Source organism: Rana temporaria, chromosome 4 (assembly GCF_905171775.1).
Source record: "Rana temporaria chromosome 4, aRanTem1.1, whole genome shotgun sequence".
In the NCBI taxonomy this organism is placed as follows: Eukaryota; Metazoa; Chordata; class Amphibia; order Anura; family Ranidae; genus Rana; species Rana temporaria.
The window spans coordinates 265,488,470-265,510,674 of NC_053492.1; the positions used below are offsets into that span (position 1 = coordinate 265,488,470).

The window sequence follows — 22,205 nt, forward strand, 5'->3', positions numbered from 1 at the left end:
AAAGCCAAAAATGCAACTTTGGAAACCAAAATTGCAGAATTAAAAAAGAAAATGGAGCCCCACAAAACAAGTAGTGAATATATAGAAAAATCAAGACTCTTACAAACACATTTGTCCAAATATGATGGTGAAATAAAAAACAAAAAATTAAAAAAGTACCAGCGAGATATTAAAGATTCTGAAGACAATCGAGTATACAAATGGCAGGAGACTTTTCAATTGGGTTTTTCTCCTGAATCAAGTATGGAAAGAGGTGAAAGTGGTCCACCACCTAAAAGTGTGGAAAAGAAAAAAACTGTACAAACTGTTAGTACCCCAAAAAAAACAATTATTAAAAACCTTTCCAAATCCTCTCATTCAAAACCTTCCAATTATCCTCCATATAACCATAGTGGATATCCGTATCCTCCGCCTGTTGAATTATACAACAGATTTGGACCTTTGGATCATAGAGGACCAGATTATCAATATTATGAACCATATCGTCCGCAATATCCCCCCAGGCCTCCAAGGGGAGGATCTAGAGGAAATTTCCGAGGCAGACCAACCCCTTATTACAACCAGCACCACCAGGGGGGGGGGATGGAAGGGGGTGGAAGGATGCATACCGCATCCCCCCAAAATCTCCCCAATACCCGAAAGATTATGCAGAAGAAGAGGCCGACGAGGAAGAGGCGGAACGAAAAAGAAAAAGGACAAATTGATTGAAGGAATCTATAATTTAACAGAAGAAAAATTTACAGACCATGAATTAGAAGTTTTTCAACAAGGCCTCAAGTTTGCCCCCAACAAAGATGTGGACAAATTTTAACTCTTTATCGATGTGGCGAAACACATTAGAATAAATTAAATATTAAGAAACATTTTGCTGGGAATACGTTAGATGACATATCTAAAAGTCCGGATAAATTTGTACATAGTGGACTGAGGAATCAGTCCATTTTTAATCCAAATAAAAGTTCTAATCATTATATTGAAGTGTTTCGCACTTTAGTACAAGATGATATACGAGAGATGGAATTCAGTCGATATGGTTCTAACATGCAATTTAAAGAAGCAATTAAATCTATCGAAAAGAATAAGAATATAGTGGTCAGACCGGCCGATAAGGGGGGGGGGCTTGTTATACTGAAAAGAGAATATTATTACCAAGAGATGCAGAGACAGCTTGATGATTCGAAAACATACCAATTGCTGAGGGGTGATCCCACCCTAAAATTAAAAAATCTACTCATCGAATGGGTGAATGAAGGAATCGATCGAGGGATCCTAAACACAAAAGAAGCAGATTAATTAATCCTTCATACACCAAGGATTCCGGTCTTATACACCTTACCTAAAGTTCATATGAACAGGGAAAATCCACCGGGGAGACCCATAATTAGTGGCATTGGATCACTTTTCTCCCGGATGGGAGAATATTTGGATGTTTTTTTTAAACCACTTGTATCACAAAGTCCATCATATCTCAAAGATAGCAAAGATTTAATTATAGAACTCCAACATTTGCAAGCCACCGACCAAACTATTATGGTTACAATTGATATCGAGTCATTATATACCAATATCCGCCAGAAAGATGCTCTTATAGCCCTACGTTGGGCTTTGAAGCGGGAATCCAAATTAAAGAAAATCCAGATCAACTTTTTGATCAAAGGATTAGAGATAGCGATGTCTAACAATTACTTTTGGGCTAATAACCAATATTACAATCAAATTGGCGGGGTGGCAATGGGGGCCCGCTATGCCCCTAGCGTGGCCAACATTGTTCTCAATAAATGGGAGCAGGAAACCATTTTTTCGGACAAGCATTTTTCTTTGTGTTTCTATAGACGTTATATTGATGATGTCATTTTGTTTTGGGAGGGTCCATTGGAGAGTCTGAATTTTTTTCTTGAGAAAATGAATAGGAATAACTATGGTTTGACATTTACAGCAGAAACCAGTATGACCACTGTCAATTATCTGGATCTAACCATAAGAAAGAAAGGAGAAAGATTCCAGACTCTTACCTACTTCAAGGCCACAGATCGCAATGGCTTTGTACCTACCAATAGTTGCCATCATCCCCTATGGATAGGGGCAGTGCCTAAAGGGCAATACATGCGACTAAAACGAAACTGTGACACAGATGAAGACTTTTGTGTACAAGCTAAGCATCTCACCAACAGATTCCTAGAGAAGGGTTATGCGGCTGAGACTTTGCAACAAGTGCTTAACCAAGTTTCTGTTTTAGACAGGAAAACCTTGTTAACCTCTAAACCAAAAAAAGAGTTTAAAAGCGAAGCCGCTTTTATATCCGGCTTTCACCGGCAATATCGGCAAGTCGAGGCCATTTTCAAACGTCATTGGCCTATTCTAATGAAGGACAAAGACCTGAAATCATCCATCTCTGGTGTACCCAAATTCATCTACAGGAAAGCCCCTGGATTGCGTAACAAAATAGCCCCTAACGTACCCGATCCACCTAAGAAACTTGTCACCTTTCTAGATGGATCTGGTTTCCACCATTGCACTCGATGCAAAGCATGTAGAACCACACGTAAATCTGGAGACAAGAAGAAGATCACACATTTCAAATCTAATGTGACGGGTGAGGGTTTCACCATCAAACCCCTGATCACCTGCGGGTCTGATCATGTGACCTATGTACTGGAGTGCCCGTGCTCCCTTCAGTACGTTGGCAGGACCACCCGACAACTCAAAATACGAATAAATGAACATCTAACTAACATTGCAAAAGAATTCCCCAATCATAGTGTTTCTAGACATTTCACCAAATACCATAACAGTGACCCAAGCCTATGTACCTTTTATGGCATAGATAAAATCAGTAAGCACTGGAGGGGTACACATATGACCAGGAGTGTCTCACAGAATGAAATGAAGTGGGTGCATAGGCTACGTACCATGCAGCCTACTGGTCTTAATATCGAGCTAGACCTAAATTGTTTTCTAGCTAATGACTAATACATTGATCAACCTAGGGATTGGTTTGGTTCGGTATTAATATTTTAACTTAATATCTTTTTTCTATTGTTAATCATGGTCTGACAGTGACCTATGAAATTTAATCTTTTGTCTGAATTGGTCTGGGCTCTGATACACAGAGTCCATCCAATTGATATTACATTCCATCTAGCCTTTTATTAATGTATTTATTTTTATTGGTTGTGGGGTAGAGAGTTTCTGTACCATCCCCTCTCCACTTGTATATATTTTTGTATTATATTTTTTTATATTTTTTTATATTTTATATTCTTGTCTATACACACAAGCTAAGAATCTTTTTTTCAGAAATTTAGATGTGCATATGTGTACTAATTTTCTTAGTATTTTTTATACTTGGGTCAAATGGGTGATTTGCAAAGGTATTCATTTACCCAAATTTATGTTATCAATGTTGTGGACCTTTCATCTAATGCCTACAACTTTTTTATTTTTTATTTTCTAGTCATCTCTATGTATTAGTTTGGCCTGCGAGATGGTCTTTCATTATATATTACTTTCACGATGGAGTTTCAGTGTGCACACCCGGAGGGATGCGAGTGTAGTATTTTTTCAACATCCCCCGGCTTTCTGTTACTTGCTAGATTTCTTTTGCGACTCTTTTGTTTTTTGTGTTTTTTGAGTCTATCTAGCAAAATACTTAAGCATCCGCTGCTGTATAGCTATTATTTAATGATTTATCAAACAACTTGATTGTTATGCTTTGATATATGGCTTAAACGGCACCGCGGCTGCTTTCATTTCACCCTCTTAATTTGGACCAATCAGTAGCCTCCATGAGACTACATATACCATCATGCATCAGTGATCGGGCACGCCCCCCTGAAGACGTTGTACCTGACGAAACGTACGTCGGAGGCGGACCCGATCACGAGACGTGCCTCCCTGCCCATACGAGCTGCCAGCTGGGACGCCGAGCCGTGCTGCGGAGTTAGCACCGGACCAGACGACCCTGTCCATTACCGCACCGCAAGGTAGCGGTGACACGCCTGCAGCCCCAGTGCCGGGTAGGCACTTTTAGAAGTAAGAGGCCATCTGGGCCATTTGTCTTTTGGTTTTTCTGTTTTTATATATAATAAATTTTAAAGTGGTATCACACTATTGGCATCTCCATTGCCTTTTTTTGTTTCATCATATATCCCATCTGGAATTCCTGGCATTGAGGCTCACTATTGATTTCCTGTCCGATGTGCATGCAGGCACAATCCTGCATATGTCTAGTTGACTATTGTTTAATTATAATAGTCCACTAATTCTGGTAAGCACATTTGTTTGCTTCAACACCAATTAGAGGGTGATTAAGAAGATTGGATTTGTTGGTGACGGCTTTCCTTTTTGCACATAAAGAATATTCAAGAAAGAAGATTTGTTTTTCTTCATTCACATGTGATGCATTGATTGAACACTTATTGGGACTTTTTTTACAGATTCCTTTGGACACAGAGACACTTTTGGAATTTAGTATTATTATATTTATATATGTATCAAGAGATAGTTTAATTTAATCTATTTCTCATTTACTAATTTGGTTCACTATTCAGTAGCACTGAGTGGTTTTAGCGCCCTCTACACGTTTTTTCATTTATCACAATTAAGATTGTTTTTTGAGGAGCAGCTTTTATTATAATATTTTCATTTTATTTAAATTTTGTTGTTTGGCGCTGAATGTTATTTTTCTACAATCAGACAGGCCCTTGCACTACATGGTTTTGGTAAAGACAAAAATCTGCATAAAATCTAATAGTGTGAATGGGGTCTTAGTTAATATTACAAGCATCTGACAGGTTTTAGAAATAGATATATAAGGAGTGAACACTGTTAATAGCGATATTCTTAATGTACAGCATAGTCTACACTGGTAATAACGATATTAATTCACAGCATTTTAGTGTAATGAATGAAAAGCTGTCTTTCTTTCAGCAATAACAACAGTGCTATTTGCAGCCAGGTTCCCCAAAATTCTCACTTCCCCAAGTCTGTACATAGTTTAAATGGGATCTGAACTGTCAAAGCTGTGCCTAAAGAAAGCAAGCAGAGGGTTAAGGATCAGCTACCAGTATTGCCTATAGGCTAACTACATTTTATCCTTTCCTATTACAATTTAAAAACATTTTTTTGCCAGTAAGAATATTAATTGATATATTGCATAAAGTAAAGGTGCAGCGTAACAGAATATATTGAACAAACATGAACAGGGCACTGCGGTATAAAAAATTAGGAAACATAGTGAAATAGGTGCTATTCCTGATGACGAGTGATTTGACGACGAACAAAGTCTAGAAGCAGAGGAAGCCTAGGTCCACAGTGAATAGATCAGAATCAGGAGGATCCTTAGGGCCGCATATCAGCAGGTATTGGCTTAACAGAAACCGTCTGACATTCGGCCCATGTGTACAGCCTGCCTGATAGAAGTTGGTGTAACAACCAGCTTTTATGGAACGAGCATGCAGGAAAACCAGCATCAGATCAGCGCTTGCATAAATGGCTGTGAGCAGTAGTGTATTTAGTTTTGGGCTGCCCTAGGCCTGACTAAACTCATGCACCCCCAAATTTAAATATTACTTACCCCTTCCTGTCAAGGCCACACCCCTTTCTGTTTAAGAATTTTTCAAGTGGGGACACTATTTCTGAGCGCCTGGGGGGGGGGGGCATTGCATTCCCTTAACCACTTGCTTACTGGGCACATATACCCCCCTCCTGCCCAGATGAAATTTCAGCTTCCGGCACTGCGTCGCTTTAACTGACAATTGCGCGGTCGTGCGACGTGGCCCCCAAACAAAATTGACGTCCTTTTTTCCCCACAAGTAGAGCTTTGTTTTGGTGGTATTTGATCACCTCTGCGGTTTTTATTTGTTGCGCTATAAACAAAAAAGAACGACAATTTTGACTCGTTGCTATAATAAATATCCCAATTTTTTTTTCAAAAAATTTTTTTGTTCAGTCTAGGCCGATATGTATTATTCTACATATTTTTGGTAAAAAAAAAAATCGCAATAAGCGTGGGACAGAATTAGTATTATTATTTTTTTTTTTTTACTAGTAATGGCGGCGATCTGCGATTTTTATTGGGACGGCGACATTATGACGGTACATCGGACACTTTTGACACATTTTTGGCACCATTCACATTTATACTGCGATCAGTGCTATAAATATGCACTAATTACTGTATAAATTTGACTGGCATTGAAGGGGTTAACACTAGGGGGTGAGGAAGGGGTTAAATGTGTACCCTGCATAGTGTTCTAACTGTGGGGGAAGGGGGGTGACTGGGGGAGGTGACCGATCTGTGTCCCTATGTACAAGAGACACAGATCGCTCTCCTCTCTCCCTGACAGGACGCTGTCTGTGAGAGCCGGCAATGAGAAATTATCTCATATGTTTACATATGAGATCATCTCTCATTGGCCGCACAGATCGCCTACCGAACGGCCACTCTGATTGGCCGTTCACGGCGATCTGTGATTGGCTGTGTCCAAGGGACACGGCCAGCACAGAGTTTCCCCGCTGCGCGCTCGGGAGCGCGCGTGGGAAACGAGAAAAGGGGCGGACGTCAATTGACGTCCAGTTGGATTTTCAGGTCCGCGCTGTAGCCATCATTCGGCTATAGCACGGGCCTCAAGTGGTTAATTTGCATAGATTTCCTCTCACTTCCTGTTTGGCTATGGAGCAGGAAGTGAAGGGAAATCTCTGCAATGGAACAGGGATGGCAAAAAAATAAACTGACAGGGGCTATAACCCTCCCTTACTCTATCCAAAATAAAAAAAATAAGTGTTGCCTATATTAATACTTTAAGCACAAATTTCTGCAAATTTTATGGAGAGGACTAAGAAGATATAACCATGCCAACGGTGCAGCAGAAAACATATAGAACAGTGAGAAAGGTTTGTGGTCCAGGGTGATAGGACAGTCAAAATTAGAAGCAGTTTGCGTTACACCAACAGTGTAGCGCAAGCCGGTGGGGACTCTTTTCGTGCTGCCCCCCTGCAAAGTGCTGCCCTAGGCCTGGGCCTTGTTGGCCTAGGCCAGGATACAGTGTTGGCTGTGAGCACTGATCAGTGTGTTCTGGCAGAGGGGAAGCCCCCCTGTCAGAAAACAATAGCTCAGCGGGGGAGATCACTCTACATTGATTAGTTAGCATTGTGAGCTCTCATTTTTTTTTTTCATTCAGCCCGCTGGGTTGAACAAACATAAAACGCCCCGTGTGTACCAGGCATTACACTGGTGAACCTCAGGTAAAACTTTCTCTCCCGCAAGGAGAACAGCAAGCAGCACAGTAGTGACAACTCTAAATCTCACTCCAAATCTCACAAGACTAGCAGCTGAAAGGCATCAGTGCTTTTGTACTAAAATTGTAACTATAAAGCTATGAGTTTTAAAGCACAGGCATTACAAAGCTCAATAGCTAAAGTTGAAATTTAGACACACACACAAGTGAATGTATCAGAGGAGCTCTCTAGGAATCATTTGTTGGCTATTAAATGTTAAAGATTATATATTGGATGGTAAAAAAAAGTGTATAATGTACACACACACATACATATTTATATTGTATTCTGTATAAATTACATTTCAATCACACACACAGCTTCTTTTGCCTCTTTATTTTGCAGGGTGGGTTGCTTGTTTTGGAGACCTACAGTGTATACTACTATTTAAAGCTACTATTAAAATAAGATTAAATATCAGTTTCTTCTATTGGGTTGACCTGAAACATTGCACACAAAAGCACAGATAAATCAGGCATTTTAAAGTGGTTCTAAAGGCTAGAAATGTTTTGCTTTAAAAGGAGAAGTGTGATATTGGGAAAAAATCAACATTCATACTCACCTAGTTGGCTGTAGCATTAATCTGATGATGCAGCTGTCCCACACCGGTTCTAAGATCAAGAACTGAGCAATCACATGACTGCGTATCGCTCAGTTCTCAGTCTTCATTGAGCAGAGAGTGTTCACTGTCATTCACTGGTTTTCTGCTCTGCCCCTTCAGTTCTCACTAGAGCACTGCTTCGTAAAGGGGTGGGAACGGCTGGCACAGGATCTCAGGGGTGTGCTGAGAGGCTGAGCCAGCTGTGAGTCAGGCATCTCGCTGAATGCTTAAATTGTTGTCAGGATCTCTGCAAAGCCTGGACCGGCTCTCTGATGTCCAGGCTGAATCAGAAAAAGTGCACTTCTGTGATCCAGAAGAGAAGTATGGGCAAAAAAGCTTTGGCTTTATCTTTAGGGAGGGAGAGTTCCAATTGAAAAAATATGTTGGGACGGAGCTACTGCCTGTGACATCATCTCACACATGGACTGCGCTCACACTGGACTAGATGGTGAAGCTGGTAACTGCATGGGATTAGGCACAACACTTGGGTGCCCCGGGACAGCACTCTTTATATGAGTGTATTTGTTTTTTATATATTGTAAATAAAAGATGTTTTTTTTTTTTTTGCTATTGCACCCTTTTATTGTCTTTTACTTGTGGGCTGTACATCATTATGAGATATGCATGGAGAAGTGGGGGCAAAGTGATTCCCTCTGGGTGACATTTTGTTTATGGTGCATAAAAACTGGTACATATGAACAGTAAAGGAGTGGTGGAAACCCAGAGGGGCAACAAAGCATATAGGATTAATATATCCGGTGAGGGTTTCATTAGGGTGGAGGTGAATTCATAAGGTGGCGACTGGATGAAAAGCATTTGTGAAGGCTGTGGAGCACAATTTATATGGCACTTTGTTGTATAACACTGAAAACAGACTGAGCGTTGACACAAGACACTTTGTTTATTTATGGGCACTGTGCACTTTGATGTCATAATTGTATATATATTTAAAGGGGTTGTAAAGGTTTGTTTTTTATTTTCTAAATAGGTTCCTTTAACCTCCCTGGCGGTATCCCCGAGCGTGACTCGGGGTGGGTTTTTCTTGCTGCGATCGGTATCCCCGAGTCACGCTCGGGGTAGACATGCAGAGCCTGCAGCGTGCGCTGGCTTACTTTGTCCTGGATCCAGCGATGCCACCACGCTGTGTGAGCGAGCGGGACCTCGCTCGATTCACACAGCGTCCTCATGTGCCGCCGATCTCCGTTCCCTGCGACGTTACAACGCACGGGAGCGGAGATCGGCGCCAAATTCAAAAAAGTAAACAAACACATTACATACAGTATACTGTAATCTTATAGATTACAGTACTGTATGTAAAAAAAACACTCCCCCCTTGTCCCTAGTGGTCTGCCCAGTGCCCTACATGTCATTTTATATAATAAAAACCTTTCTTTCTCCCTGCAAACTGTAGATTGTCCATAGCAACCAAAAGTGTCCCTTTATGTCAAAAATGGTTTTAGAGCAGCTAGAAAACAGCGATAATAAATTATAATCACTTGCAGAATTGTGCGATAGCGATTTGCGGGGAAATTCGTCATAAAAAAAAATAATAATGACAGCAACAATTCTGCAACTGAAAAAATTTCAGTGATTTTGATTTGATTACATTATTGAATAATTTTTATTTTAATTATATTATTACTTGCTATAATTATTTATAATTATTTATTATATTATAATTTAAAATTTTGTTTTTAAAAAAATGTCATACCCGGGATGCCTATTAGATTCTTGTTTGGTCAGATTTAAGTGAGTTATTCCTAAAAATCACAGGCCTACAGTATAAAACGTCAAATTTCCTTGCAAATAATTGTACCGCTTTTGGTACGTAATTCCAGACAGAATCATACCGCCAGGGAGGTTAAGCTAGTGCATTTTTGGTTAACTTACCATTTCCTTCAATTTCCCTTCTAAATGTTTATTGTCTGAATTTCTCACTTCCTGTTTCTCCTTAGTAAACTTGCCACCATCATCCGAGCGGTGGTTAGTCAGCCAGAACAGCTTACTGAGGAGGAACAGGAAGTGAGAAATTCAGACAAAGAAAACAAAGAAAAATAAAACATTTAGGGAAATCGAAGGAAAAGGTGAACCTACAATGCACTAGCTTAAAGGAACCTATTTAGAAAGTAAAAAACAAACTTTTACAACCCCTTTAACACTGTCCACTTTATATTTTGCATAAAGGTTTGTCTTCTATTTAAGAGCTGTATATTAATACATTTATTAAAAAATGTGTATGTAGTTTATTCATGGAGATCAATATCAATGCAAAATGAATCCTCAAATTATTGGCAACCAGAAGTGTACACTTTCTGTGGAAGTGTGCACTTATTCACTGTATACAAGGTGTGTCTATTTCTGAAAAAAAAAACATCTTATATTATCTGAAATTTGGATGCTTGAATTACCTAGTTTTAATACTTGTAGAGCTTGTTATACTGTAACATATAATAAAATATGAACACACCGTAGCCAGGAAAAAACGAACAATGATAAAGCTGTAATAGTCGAAAGTAAATGCCACAGCAACACCAAATAAAAACTGGCATGAACTTGTGATCCACATTATTGGTCGCCTTCCGACTCTAGAAATTGGGAGAAAAATAACAATTGTATTAGAATTTTTTAATAATATGTTCATTGCAAACCTTCTAATTAATTTAAATAATTAATTCATTCTAATACCATGTATATAAATAGTCCTGTTTCCTTTTCCAGCAATTTTTAAAAAAAGACATTGCTTATCTGAACTATATCCAAAACGGGGGAAAACATTTTTTTTTTGCTTTTATCTAAACTTTAAGGAATTATAGTGCAGCTTAAAAGTGTTCTTGTTTGTGGCTTCTTCCAACATCTATTTTTGGAAATAATCTGTCTAAACAGCACTTAGGTATCATTTCTGGAACATTATAACTGTCACAAATGTCTTTCAGGAAGAAGTCTTTCAGGAGCACTTAAAGTTGTAATAAACCTTTACATAAGCCCACTGAAGTGACTAGACTAGACTAGATGCACAATGATGAAGCAAATCCTCCCACACAAGCTGTACCTAATCATCCACAGCCATCTCTCCTCCAGAACCTTATAAAGTACACAGATCAGATGTTAATTCTTAGGGGTGATGTCACACACTCCATAGCACAGGGCAGAGAGCTGAGTGTAATCTGACACCTGGGTGGAGGGAATGAACACACCCTCCTCTACACAGTAGCACAGCTGAGGCTGCCAATCACCTTCTGTGTGCTACAGGCAGGGGGGAGCAGGTGACATCAGATGTTTACGGAGCATGCCTAGTCACTCTTTCTTCTTCTGCGACTGGGCATGCTCCGAAACATGTACTGCCAACTCTGACGTCACTTCGGGTTGCCTGGATTCCATGCTGGTCCTGACAGCACAGCCCTCCATCTTGGATCAGAGAGACAGTATTTACCACCGCTGGTCGGCTGGCATTTCCACCTGCAGCTGTCTTACTCCCAGGAGGCATCCCGCTGGACGATATGGATTCATTGACATGCCTGTTTTTCACTTCCACCTTGTTAGTGTTTTTAACCCTTCCTTGCCATTAAAGTGTTTTATTACTGCACCGAGAAGAGCCTTTTTCTCTGCTTTGTTTTTCCTATAGAGTGTGCTTCTCTCTTCTGAAGTGCTGCTGTGGTGCATTAATCACATGTCAAGAGCCAGTCATGTACTGTTTGTTAAAGTCTCCTTGTTATCCAGAGCGCCCTATTCTTCACACTCCTTGAACAATGTTTCTTTAACCACTTGCCGCCTGCCCACAGCGGGCAGATGGCACAGCCAGGCACTGCAATGTACCCATACGTCAAGGTGTACAGCCAATCACAGAACAGATCTCTGGGTTTGTAAAAGCAGACTCTGGTTGATATTCTCCTGACCATTCAGAAATGAAATCAAGAGGAGAAACCCAGCCAGATCAGTGAGTACAAGCAGCACACATTTGCATACACTTGTTAGGCACACAACTAACCCCTTGATTACCCTCCTGATGACCCCTGTCACCAAGCCAGTACCATTAGTGCGGTATTAGTGTACAGTATTATCAGTGATCACTGTATTAGTGTCACTTGTGATGTCAGTGTCAGTCAGTGTGCCTCCCAGCCAGTGTTAGTGTCAGATTGTCCGCCACACTATCACAATCACACTATGGGCTGCTGATCACCGCCATTACTAGGGTAATGTCGGTATGGATCAGTATCTTGATCACAGTCAGAAATACTAGTGTCCCTTTGGATCCCGGTCTCGGCTACATGTGAATTGAGTTTGGTGGTCTCAGCCCGGCTCCCGGTGGGTGTGCTATGCGAGGTAAGCCTGCGCTTAGTACGCCCACCCCCCTCCCACAAAAACCACCACACTTACACACGCATTAGAAATTGGGTTAACATGCACGCACTTTGACCACGTGGTCTCTAAAAAAAAAAGAGAGGCAAAGGACTAACGGGGCTGGTTGAGCGGGCTAATCCTCTCACTCCCTTATAGGGAGTCCCTCTGCCCCGTTGGGCTTCAAAGCGGAGCAGGTAGGGCAGGCTGTGTGGGAGGACCCCCTCACACACCCGCCATTGCCACCCGGGGCATGGAGAAAGGTGGCAGATTGCCTCTGGGGGAGGCCTGCCTACTCCCAACTCCTGCAGTCCGGCTCCTCTCTCGAATACACGCACAAAATACACTTAAAAAAAAAAAAGAAGTTATTAAAAAAAAAGAAATACTAGTGTCCCCAAAAGTATAGTGCCCCAAACACACTGGGGCAGATTCATATAGATCTGCGGATCTTTAGATCCGCTAGATCTACCTGGTTTACGATCCGCCGGTGCAATTTAGCGAGGCAAGTGCATGATTCATAAAGCACTTACCTCGCAAACTGCACCGTCGGATCCTAACTCCCCCCGGCGGAATGCAAATTCCGCGGCTAGGGGGAGTGTACAATTTAAATCAGGCGCGTTCCCGCGCCGATTTAACTGCGCATGCGCTGGGGCGAAAAAGCCCAGTGCGCATGCTCCAAATGACGTCGCTACGACGTCATTGTTTGCGGCGGGTACGTCGTTTGCGGCCATCGGTATTCCCGATCGCGGTACGCAAACGACGTAGAAAATTTAAAAATTGGCGCGGGAACGTCGGCCATACTTAACATTAGCTACCCCTCATAGAAGCAGGGGTAGCTATCCGCCGGAAAAACCCGAACGCAAACGACGTAGAAAACGAGCGACGGGCAGGCGTACGGACGTGAATCGGCGGTTTTCCTCATTTGCATATGCGACGGGTAAAAAATTGCGACGACACCTAGCGGCCGGCGGGAGATTACAGCCTAAGATTCGACTGGTGTAAGTCACTTACACCAGTCGGATCCAAGGGAGATCTATGCGGAACTGATTCTTATGAATCAGTCGCATAGCTCCGACGGTGGGATCTCACAGATCCGACCGTCGGGTCTCACAGATACGACGGCGGATCAGGAGATCCGCCGGCGTATCTATTGATGAATCTGCCCCACAGTGTTAGCAGAATCAGACCCTGATCACGGCCAGCACTTGTGACAGCAGAATACATTTTGCCCTAAATGTAGGAAGATTTTTTTTTTTACATAAACGTTCTATTGTAAATATTTGACTAGTATATAGGTACATAGGATGCTATGAGCCCAATATAGTCACATAGGTAGGTAACAACAGATCAGAAATACTGTGTTTACCCAAAAATAAAACCTACTCCGAAAATAAGACCTAGCATTATTTTCCAGGAGGGCTGCAATATAAGACCTATACCGAAAATAAGCCCAAGTTTAAAATGCTTGTGAAATCCTACAACCCACTCTATTACAGTAGTATATAATGCACAATGTATGTGTTTCTGTAATATAAATGTGGGGAAGAGAGCTCCAGCGGTTCACAGAAGCACAGAGAGGCGATATAACGAAGGTATTTGGCACAATTATATTACAGAACACACACATTGTACATTACAGATAGTCCCTGAGTTACGAACGGGTTAGGGACTGTAGGTTTGTTCTTAAGTCGAATTGATAAGGATTGAGACCCCTGAAACAACCTCAGGGCTTAACCCATTCTGCAGTTTGATCCAAATCGTGAAAGTATTCAGAGAACTGAGAGAGAGCTCTGTTTCTTTCGGTGTTCCAGCATCATAGAGAAGGGGCTGGACTTTTTATTGGTCTTTTAAAAAAAACATGACATCACACACATGAGCACATTTGATAGGTCAGTCCATGTAAGGATGGTTTCTTCTTGCAAGTCCATCTTTAGCACAAACAGTCCATGTGTCATTACAGGGCTCTTACACCCAAGTTTACGGGGGCTTTCTTCACTCAGAGCCATATATGCTTCTTAGCTGAAAGAAGGGGGAGGAGGGGTTTGAAGTGACATCTGTTTTTGATATCGATAGTCCTTCTCTGTTTCCATTTCAAGCTGAGAGATACTTGTATCTCCAAGACATTATAAACTATCATAACTTCATTTAAGGATAATAATACTTGTAGTATAATCTCACACATACATATGTTTATCAAGAAATAAAAGCAAATAAAACAAATAGAAGAATATAATGAAAGAAAAGCAACATTTGAGTAGCTCAGGAGAAAATTAACATAACACAAAAATATTCATTTTAGTAACTTCCATCACAGAATAGATTCGTAAGTCGGAACAGCATGTGCAGAATTTGCTGATACGTAGTTTTCCGATGTTCCGCCGTCTAAAAGATTCTGTAGAATGTGCCCGCCATCGAAAAGGTTCCGTTGAATGTGCCCGCCCTTGAAAAGTGGCCATGCAGCCTCCCGTTCGTAAGTAGGAGTCGTTCGCAAGTCGGATGTTCGTAACTCGGGGACTCCCTGCATATACTACTGTAATTGAGCGGATTAGAGGAATTTACAATCATTTTAACTCAGTTCACACTGGGGATTCCTGTCAGGCAGAGAGAGAGAGGGTAGGGAAGACAGCATATTACATGGTAATACCTACCCTGAAAATAAGCCCTACTGTGTCTTTTGTTGCCAAAATTAATATAAGACCCGGGCTTATTTTCGGGGAAACATCGTATAACATGTCTAAACATCTCTAAGTATCAAGCATATTCTCCATTGGGCTAATGATGCTTAGATCATACCCTAGGCGAGGGAGGGAAGAACTAGATAATTAAAACAAAAAATCAAAAACACAATACAAAAACAAAAAAGAATGGGGAAGATGGAAGAGTGAGCCTTAGTAATCCTGGCCTATAGAGGAACATATTTCTCCATGACTCCTGTCAGAACTTATTGGGCTAAAAGTAGAAAGGCAGGGTTGAGATGCCATGGAGCTGATTCTAATAAACTGTGTTAGCAATTGGCTCCAATCCCTCCAATTTCCCCTGTCTGTGTCCCTCAGTTGCAGGTAAAAATTAAGTGGGTCCCCTTACTCACCAGGGATGGGACAAAAGATGAGAAGAAGAAAAAAAGGAGGGGGTGAAAACAAGGGAGGGCATATTGGGGAAAGGGGGAAGGGAGGAAGAGGATAAGAATGTGTTGAGGAGAAGAGGTGAGGGCATCACCAACTACCCTCTCCAGCTTCCAGTGGTCAGGACATTAAAGTAAAATTTTGTGTGTGGGGGGGGGGGGGGGTTCAAAATATTCTGTCTTTTTTATATTTATATAATAAGAAATAAAAAAAACAGAGGTTTAAATACCATCAGAAGAAAGCTCTATTTGTGTGAAAAAAATAAAGATATACATTTAATTTGCGTACAGTGTTGCATGACTGAGCAATTGCAAGTCAAAGTAGCACAGTGCTGAATAGCAAAAAAAATGCTCTGGTCACGATGGGGGTAAAACCATCCAGTGATTGAGTGGTTAAACCTCAAAAGAATTGGTTCTACCACTGTGCAGCCTGTCTTTGGTGATTCAAGCCAAAGCCAGAGTCATGAAGAGAAGACTTAATTTAGGTGAAACTATGTTCACAATGTGACCGGCGGACCAGCTTGAGTGAAGTTTGGAAAAACACACAGAAAATGTGAAGGCTCCAGTGGGGAAGTAACATGCAATGCGTTGTAGCTAAGCCCAATTTAAGACAAAAGATGTTTATATATAATCAAATTTACTGTGCTTGCCAGGGTAAACTAATGAAGCTTGCTGCCCCCTACGGATCTGGCATACACTAAAACACACATTTGCGGTTCAGTTAAAAGGAAAGGGAGAGCTCTTGGAAACACAACATTCATTTGAAGTTCTTCAGAAAAATAAGAGCAGTGTTTTTCAACATTGTTATATAACTGTGGCCATACCTACGGGGGTGCAGATGGAACAGTTGAGGCCATGGGGCCCAGGCACTGTTTTTAACAGCTGTGTGTTAATATGATATTTTCGACAAATTATTGCAACATCCCTAACAGTTGTATTTCTCTATTGGGCTTATTTTGGAAATTTCTTTTATGAATTTAACAAGTGAGAATACTATCATTCAGATTTGGATTTTGTTATTTGCACATACAGTACCTTGTAATTTAATATGCACTAGGTTCATCGGTTAGAATCCCAACCACGTTATCCTTGCCTGGAGTTTGCATGTTCTCCCTGTGCCTGCGTGGGTTTTTTACGGGTACTCCGGTTTCCTCCCATACTCATGCTGGTAGGTTAATTGGCTCCTGTCTAAATCGGCCCTAGTATGTGTATGTATGAATGCGAGTTAGGAACCTTAGATTGTAAGCTCCTTGACTGATGTGAATGTACAATATACTGTATATGTAAAGCGCTGTGTACATTTATGGCGCTATACAAGAATCTGTAATAAATAAATAATTAATAATATTTTTTTTTTCTATATATCCATATCATATATTAAACACTGTCCTATTATAAAAATGAACTGAAAGAGAAAAAGATTCTTGAAAGATACAAAAAAGCCCTGTTTAATATATTTTTACAGCAAAACATTGTGTCATTGTGTAAGATTACTGTTGTGCTATGGACTACTGAAAGTGAGGAAAAAAGATGGATTTGTATCTTTGCCCTGTTTGCCCATTGTCCACAACAGCACAGATAGCAATTTCTGTAACATATATCAGATACCTAGGATAACATTTAAATTTCATGCAGTGGTTCAACATGCTTCTGCAAAGTCAGAGCCAGAACTCTCCATCAGTAATGAAGTAATGACCCTAAGCAGGAACCACTGAACGGAGATAGCAACATAACTGAGTACCCTTCATGAGCATATAAACTTAATCCAAGGTATCTGGTAGCAATCAAGTGGCTTTGGTATAAAATATATCAATTGAAATGATCACTTGGTATATTTTTTATTTTATTTTGTGCCTAAAAGGAAATCCCTTTCTTTAAAAAGGCACAATATATATACTGCAAGCAATTTAGTAAATTTCTATACAGTTTCATAGCTGCTGTTTTACTGGAAGAAACATGTAGCATCCTGCCCTAGTTAGGAACTGCTGTACTCCGTAGAGCAGCGATCTGTTTTCCATCTCTAGTCAGGTTTCCCTAAGCTTCCAGAAATAGAGTAGCAGGGACAGCCACTGAAGTTATGAATATTTATCTACTTTCAGCAGATCCTTCAATCCTTGGAAGGTGGAACCCAGAAGGTGGCTGGGGAGAAGATAAATATTTGGGAGGCCTATTCAGCATGGTCATTCTTGTATTTAAAATGTATCAGTTTAGATATTCTACAAACAAATAAATAATGCCATAGCCATACCACTGTGTTGTGCATTATATTATCCTTACTACACAAACATATATTCAGTCCACATACTTTAACTACTTGCCGACCAGCCGCCGTCATTCTACGGCGGCAGGTCGGCTCTCCTGGGCGAGAGCACGTAGTATAATGTCAGCTCTCTGAGCGGCCACTAGGGGCGCGTGTGCACCCCCTGCTCGCCCCCGACTCCCGTGCGTGTGCCCGGCGGGCGCGATCGCCGCCGGGCACACGCGATCGCTCGTTACAGAGCGGGGACCGGGAGCTGTGTGTGTAAACACACAGCTCTCGGTCCTGTCAGCGGGGGAAATGCTGATCTTCTGTTCATACAATGTATGAACAGAGGATCAGTGTTTCCCCTAGTGAGGCCACCCCCCCCCACAGTAAGAACACACCCAGGGACATACTTAACCCCTTCCCCGCCCCCTAGTGTTAACCCCTTCACTGCCAGTGGCATTTTTATAGTAATCCAATGCATTTTTCTAGCACTGATCGCTATAAAAATGCCACTGGTCCCAAAAATGTGTCAAAAGTGTCCGAAGTGTCCGCCATAATGTCGCAGTACCGAAAAAAAAGAATACGTCTCGGCCTAAACTGAGGAAAAAAAATGTTTTTTTATATATTTTTGGGGGATATTTATTACAGCAAAAAGTAAAAAATATTCATTTTTTCCAAAATTGTCGCTCTATTTTTGTTTATAGCACAAAAAATAAAAACCGCAGAGGTGATCAAATACCACCAAAAGAAAGCTCTATTTGTGGGAAAAAAAGGACGCCAATTTTGTTTGGGAGCCACGTCGCACGACCGCGCAATTGTCAGTTAAAGCGACGCAGTCCCGAATCGCAAAAAGTGCTCTGGTCTTTGACCAGCAATATGGTCGGGGGGGTAAGTGGTTAAGCAAGGAAAATATAGACCCAAACCCAATGATGAACTCTTCTCCGTGCACATGCTTGCTTGATCAAACAAAAGTGCTCCAAAAACATGATGTACCACACTCCCCCCTTATAAGTAACAACTCACCAGAGATATTGTGACTCTCTATCTTATTCGGGTCAAATTGTGCTCAGTTACATGGACCTTCTTTGAGGCAGCCTGTGTACTGAAGAGCGATTACTAGGCCCCACCATGTGCTTGGCTAGGGGCCTGGAAGGACTTGGACTGAAAGATTTTCCGCAAGATCAATACGTAAGGGAGCTGGGCTGGAGAAGGATCACTGTAGAGTTTCACATGGAAGCTGATTGGTGACAGCTGTCCTTGGACATTGTGAGTAGGATTTATACATAGGACTCCAGGTGTGCATGTGCTTTGGGGGTTAAGCCAGAGGTTGCTGTAAGGACTGGGATTGCTCATACAGAGTCTTATGCCGCATACACACGATCATTTTTCGGGTTGTAAAAAATGACGTTTTTAAAAAATGTAATTTAAAACGATCGTGTGTGGGCTTCAGAGCATTTTTTGTGTTGTAAAAAATGATCGTGTGTGGGCTTTAACGACGTGAAAAACCCACGCATGCTCAGAAGAAAGTTATGAGACGGGTGCGCTCATTCTGTTAAAACTACCGTTCGTAATGGAATAAGCACATTCATCACGCTGTAACAGACAGAAAAGCGCAACTCGTCTTTTACTAACACAAAATCAGCTAAAGCAGCCCCAAGGCTGGCGTTATCCGCATGGAACTTCCCCTTTAAAGTGCCGTCGTACGTGTTGTACGTCACCGTGCTTTGCTAGAGCATCTTTTTTAACCATCGTGTGTAGGCAAGGCCGTTTTAATGATGAAGTTGAAAAAAACATTGTGGTTTTTTTTTACAACCCGAAAAATGATCGTGTGTACGCGGCATTAGATTAGCTGACTATCCGCTCTACCTCCAACAAAGGCTACAGCTAAAGGATTTGTGTTTGGGAATCAGTCCTCCTGTACCCGTTTTGTGTTTGTCTTTCCTAGCTGAGTACTAAGTACAGAGTACAAAAAGACATTCCCTGGCCTGAGCCTGTGTTTGTTGGTATGCTTGGAACTGGTGCCTGGGCTTGGCAGCCTCTGTATACTAAAAAAAAAACATACTTTTTTCCCTTGGACTACGATAATAAGAGCCAAATGGGAAATTCTGAAGTGAGAATACATGTTTGCATGTTAAAGATAGATTTGAATGTCTCAAGTTGCTCAGTGGAGAAGAGTGTCACATTATAAGCATTCCTCTAGGCAATGAGTCAGCTATGGTGATGAAAATAAGTATATGTGTTTTGTGCTGCTTGTGGACACTTCTCTCATATGCAGCTACAAGTCTACCAGAGCCATAAGCGAGAATAGCACTGTGTCATGGTGTAACACAGATGTCCAGACTAATGTCTAAAAGACTGCTTGCTGTAAAGATATGCCGATTCAATATTTGGCCTTCCTTTGACACCATATTGTTAAAATGTTATGTATATTCTGAATTCAAGTGGTTGTAAACCTCAGTCATTAAATTTGAAGAAAGCACATATATCCGTAGAGTTTACTTCTCTTTCTCCCAAGAGTGTCATTTCTCTCTGGTGCTCTGTTCTTCTGTTATCAGCATGTGTCACTTCTCCCGACACCAGATATAAAATGGTGATGGGGAGGAGAGCTCAGCACACAGCTTGTCTATTCACAACACAGCTCTGCATTGTTTCATTGTGTGAAGGGAGTGTGTCCATTTCCTTCAATCAGCAATCACACACTGTACAAGAGCTCTAACGGCAGCTTCCGCGCCCCTTGTCTGTGCTACTGACAGATGCACAAGGATTTTCAGCACTTCAAAGGTATGTACAAAAGAGAAGAATGCAGATAAATAGATAAAACTTATGTAGGAGGATTTGTTTTATCTTTGTGTCTCATCTGAGGCTATTTCTTCATTGGGCATATGAGAGGGTTTACAACCACTTTAAAGTGAAGCTCCACCCAAAAGGGGAAGTTCCGCTTTAAGCACTCCCCTGCTACATTTGGCATGTCATTATTTGTGGGGGGCGGGGGGCGGATACTCAGTTTTGACAGGTACATGATGCCACTTCTGCTCGGTTTGCCTAGGCAAAGTTCTCCTCTCACCCCCTCCCTCCCTGCAGCCCTCTGGGACACGTAACAGGTCCCAGAAGACTGGCAGACCATTTAAGATGCGCAGCGCGACTCGTGCATGCGCAGTGTGCTCCCGGCTGTAAAGCCGCAAGCTCTCACAGCCGGGTGCCCACAGTTGAAATACTGGGGAGAGGAGAGGGAGAGAAACGACGGTTCAGGTGACCAGATCGCTGGATCCTGTGATGGGTGTGTGTTTATTAGCAAAAAGTGTAGCTGCTGACTCTTAATAAACACAAAAACGACTGGAGCTCCGCTTTAACTCTGCCCTAAATGGATCATGACAAACTCGTAAGTTGATTTTCAAAATGTTGAAAATATGATACAGACCTTTTGACAGCTGGATCAACACAATGTGATGGAATATATGGATTAACCATTGTGCTGCTCTTAATATATGTAGTGAAGGTCTGTAATCAATTCCATGGCCACAGTAGCAGCAACGAGCCTGTATTTGTTAATTTCATACATGCACTTTCATTTCATGTAAAAGTGATCTGGAGCTGCCCGTTCAGTTCTACAGTGCTGCCGTTGTGGTGCTTCCTCACTCTGGCAGACTCTTACCCCCATGGTTCCTGGCTCTCCTGCTCTTGGGCTAAACCATAATCCTGCTGTAAACGAAGCTGGACGTGCTCAGCTCTGAAAGCCTAGGAAAACAGCTAATCAAGTATGATCTGTGCTTGATTAGCTGTGGTGGAGAACTGGGAAGACATGGGGTATATAGATCTCTGATGTCTCCATTAAGAGTACCTGCTACATGCTCAATGCTATCATTTGTTAGCCCCATTGTGAGAGCAATGAGGCTAAATGAAAAAAAAAAAAAATAACATTATAACAAAAATGTAATAAAAAAATGTATGTAACCTCATCGTCCTGCACACACATTTGAAAATAGAAATGTGCACACAGGGTGCGCATGTACAGTCATATGCAAAAGTTTAGGAACCCCTGACAATTTCCAAGATTATCATTTATAAATATTTGGGTGTTTGGATCAGCAATTTCATTTTGATCTATCAAATAGCGGAAGGTTACAGTAATATTTCAGTAGTGAAATTGAATTTATTGAATTAACAGAAAATGCGCAATATGCATCAAAAAGAAATTAGACAGGTGCATAAATTTGGGCACCCTTGTCATTTTGTTGATTTGAATACCTGTAACTACTTAGCACTGATTAATTGGCACACACAATTGGTTAGGTGAGCTCATTAAGCCTTGAACTTCATAGACAGGTGCATTCAATCATGAGGAAAGGTATTTAAGGTAGCCAATTGCAAGTTGTTGTACTCTTTGACTCTCCTCTGAAGACTGCCAACATGGGGGGCCTCAAAACAACTCTCAAATGACCGGAAAACAAAGATTATTCTACATTACGGTTTAGGGGAAGGCTACAAAAAGTTATCGCAGAGATATAAGAGCCGGTTCACACTGGGGCGACCTGGGATCCGACTTGAAGTTGCCCCAAGTCGTCCCAAGTCGTGTGGTTGAGAAAATCAATGGAAGTGAATGGAGCCGTCTTAATACACACTACTGA

At 41.4% G+C, this 22,205-nt stretch overlaps 1 protein-coding gene across 1 annotated transcript in view; it reads right to left on the minus strand.

The window, feature by feature from the left end:
* SLC22A16 (solute carrier family 22 member 16) overlaps positions 1–22,205 on the minus strand; it is an 86,263-nt gene that overhangs the window by 13,867 nt on the left and 50,191 nt on the right. The window contains exon 3 of the mRNA XM_040350238.1: positions 10,347–10,464. Coding sequence (XP_040206172.1) covers positions 10,347–10,464 — 118 coding nt within the window. The remainder of the gene's footprint in view (positions 1–10,346; positions 10,465–22,205) is intronic.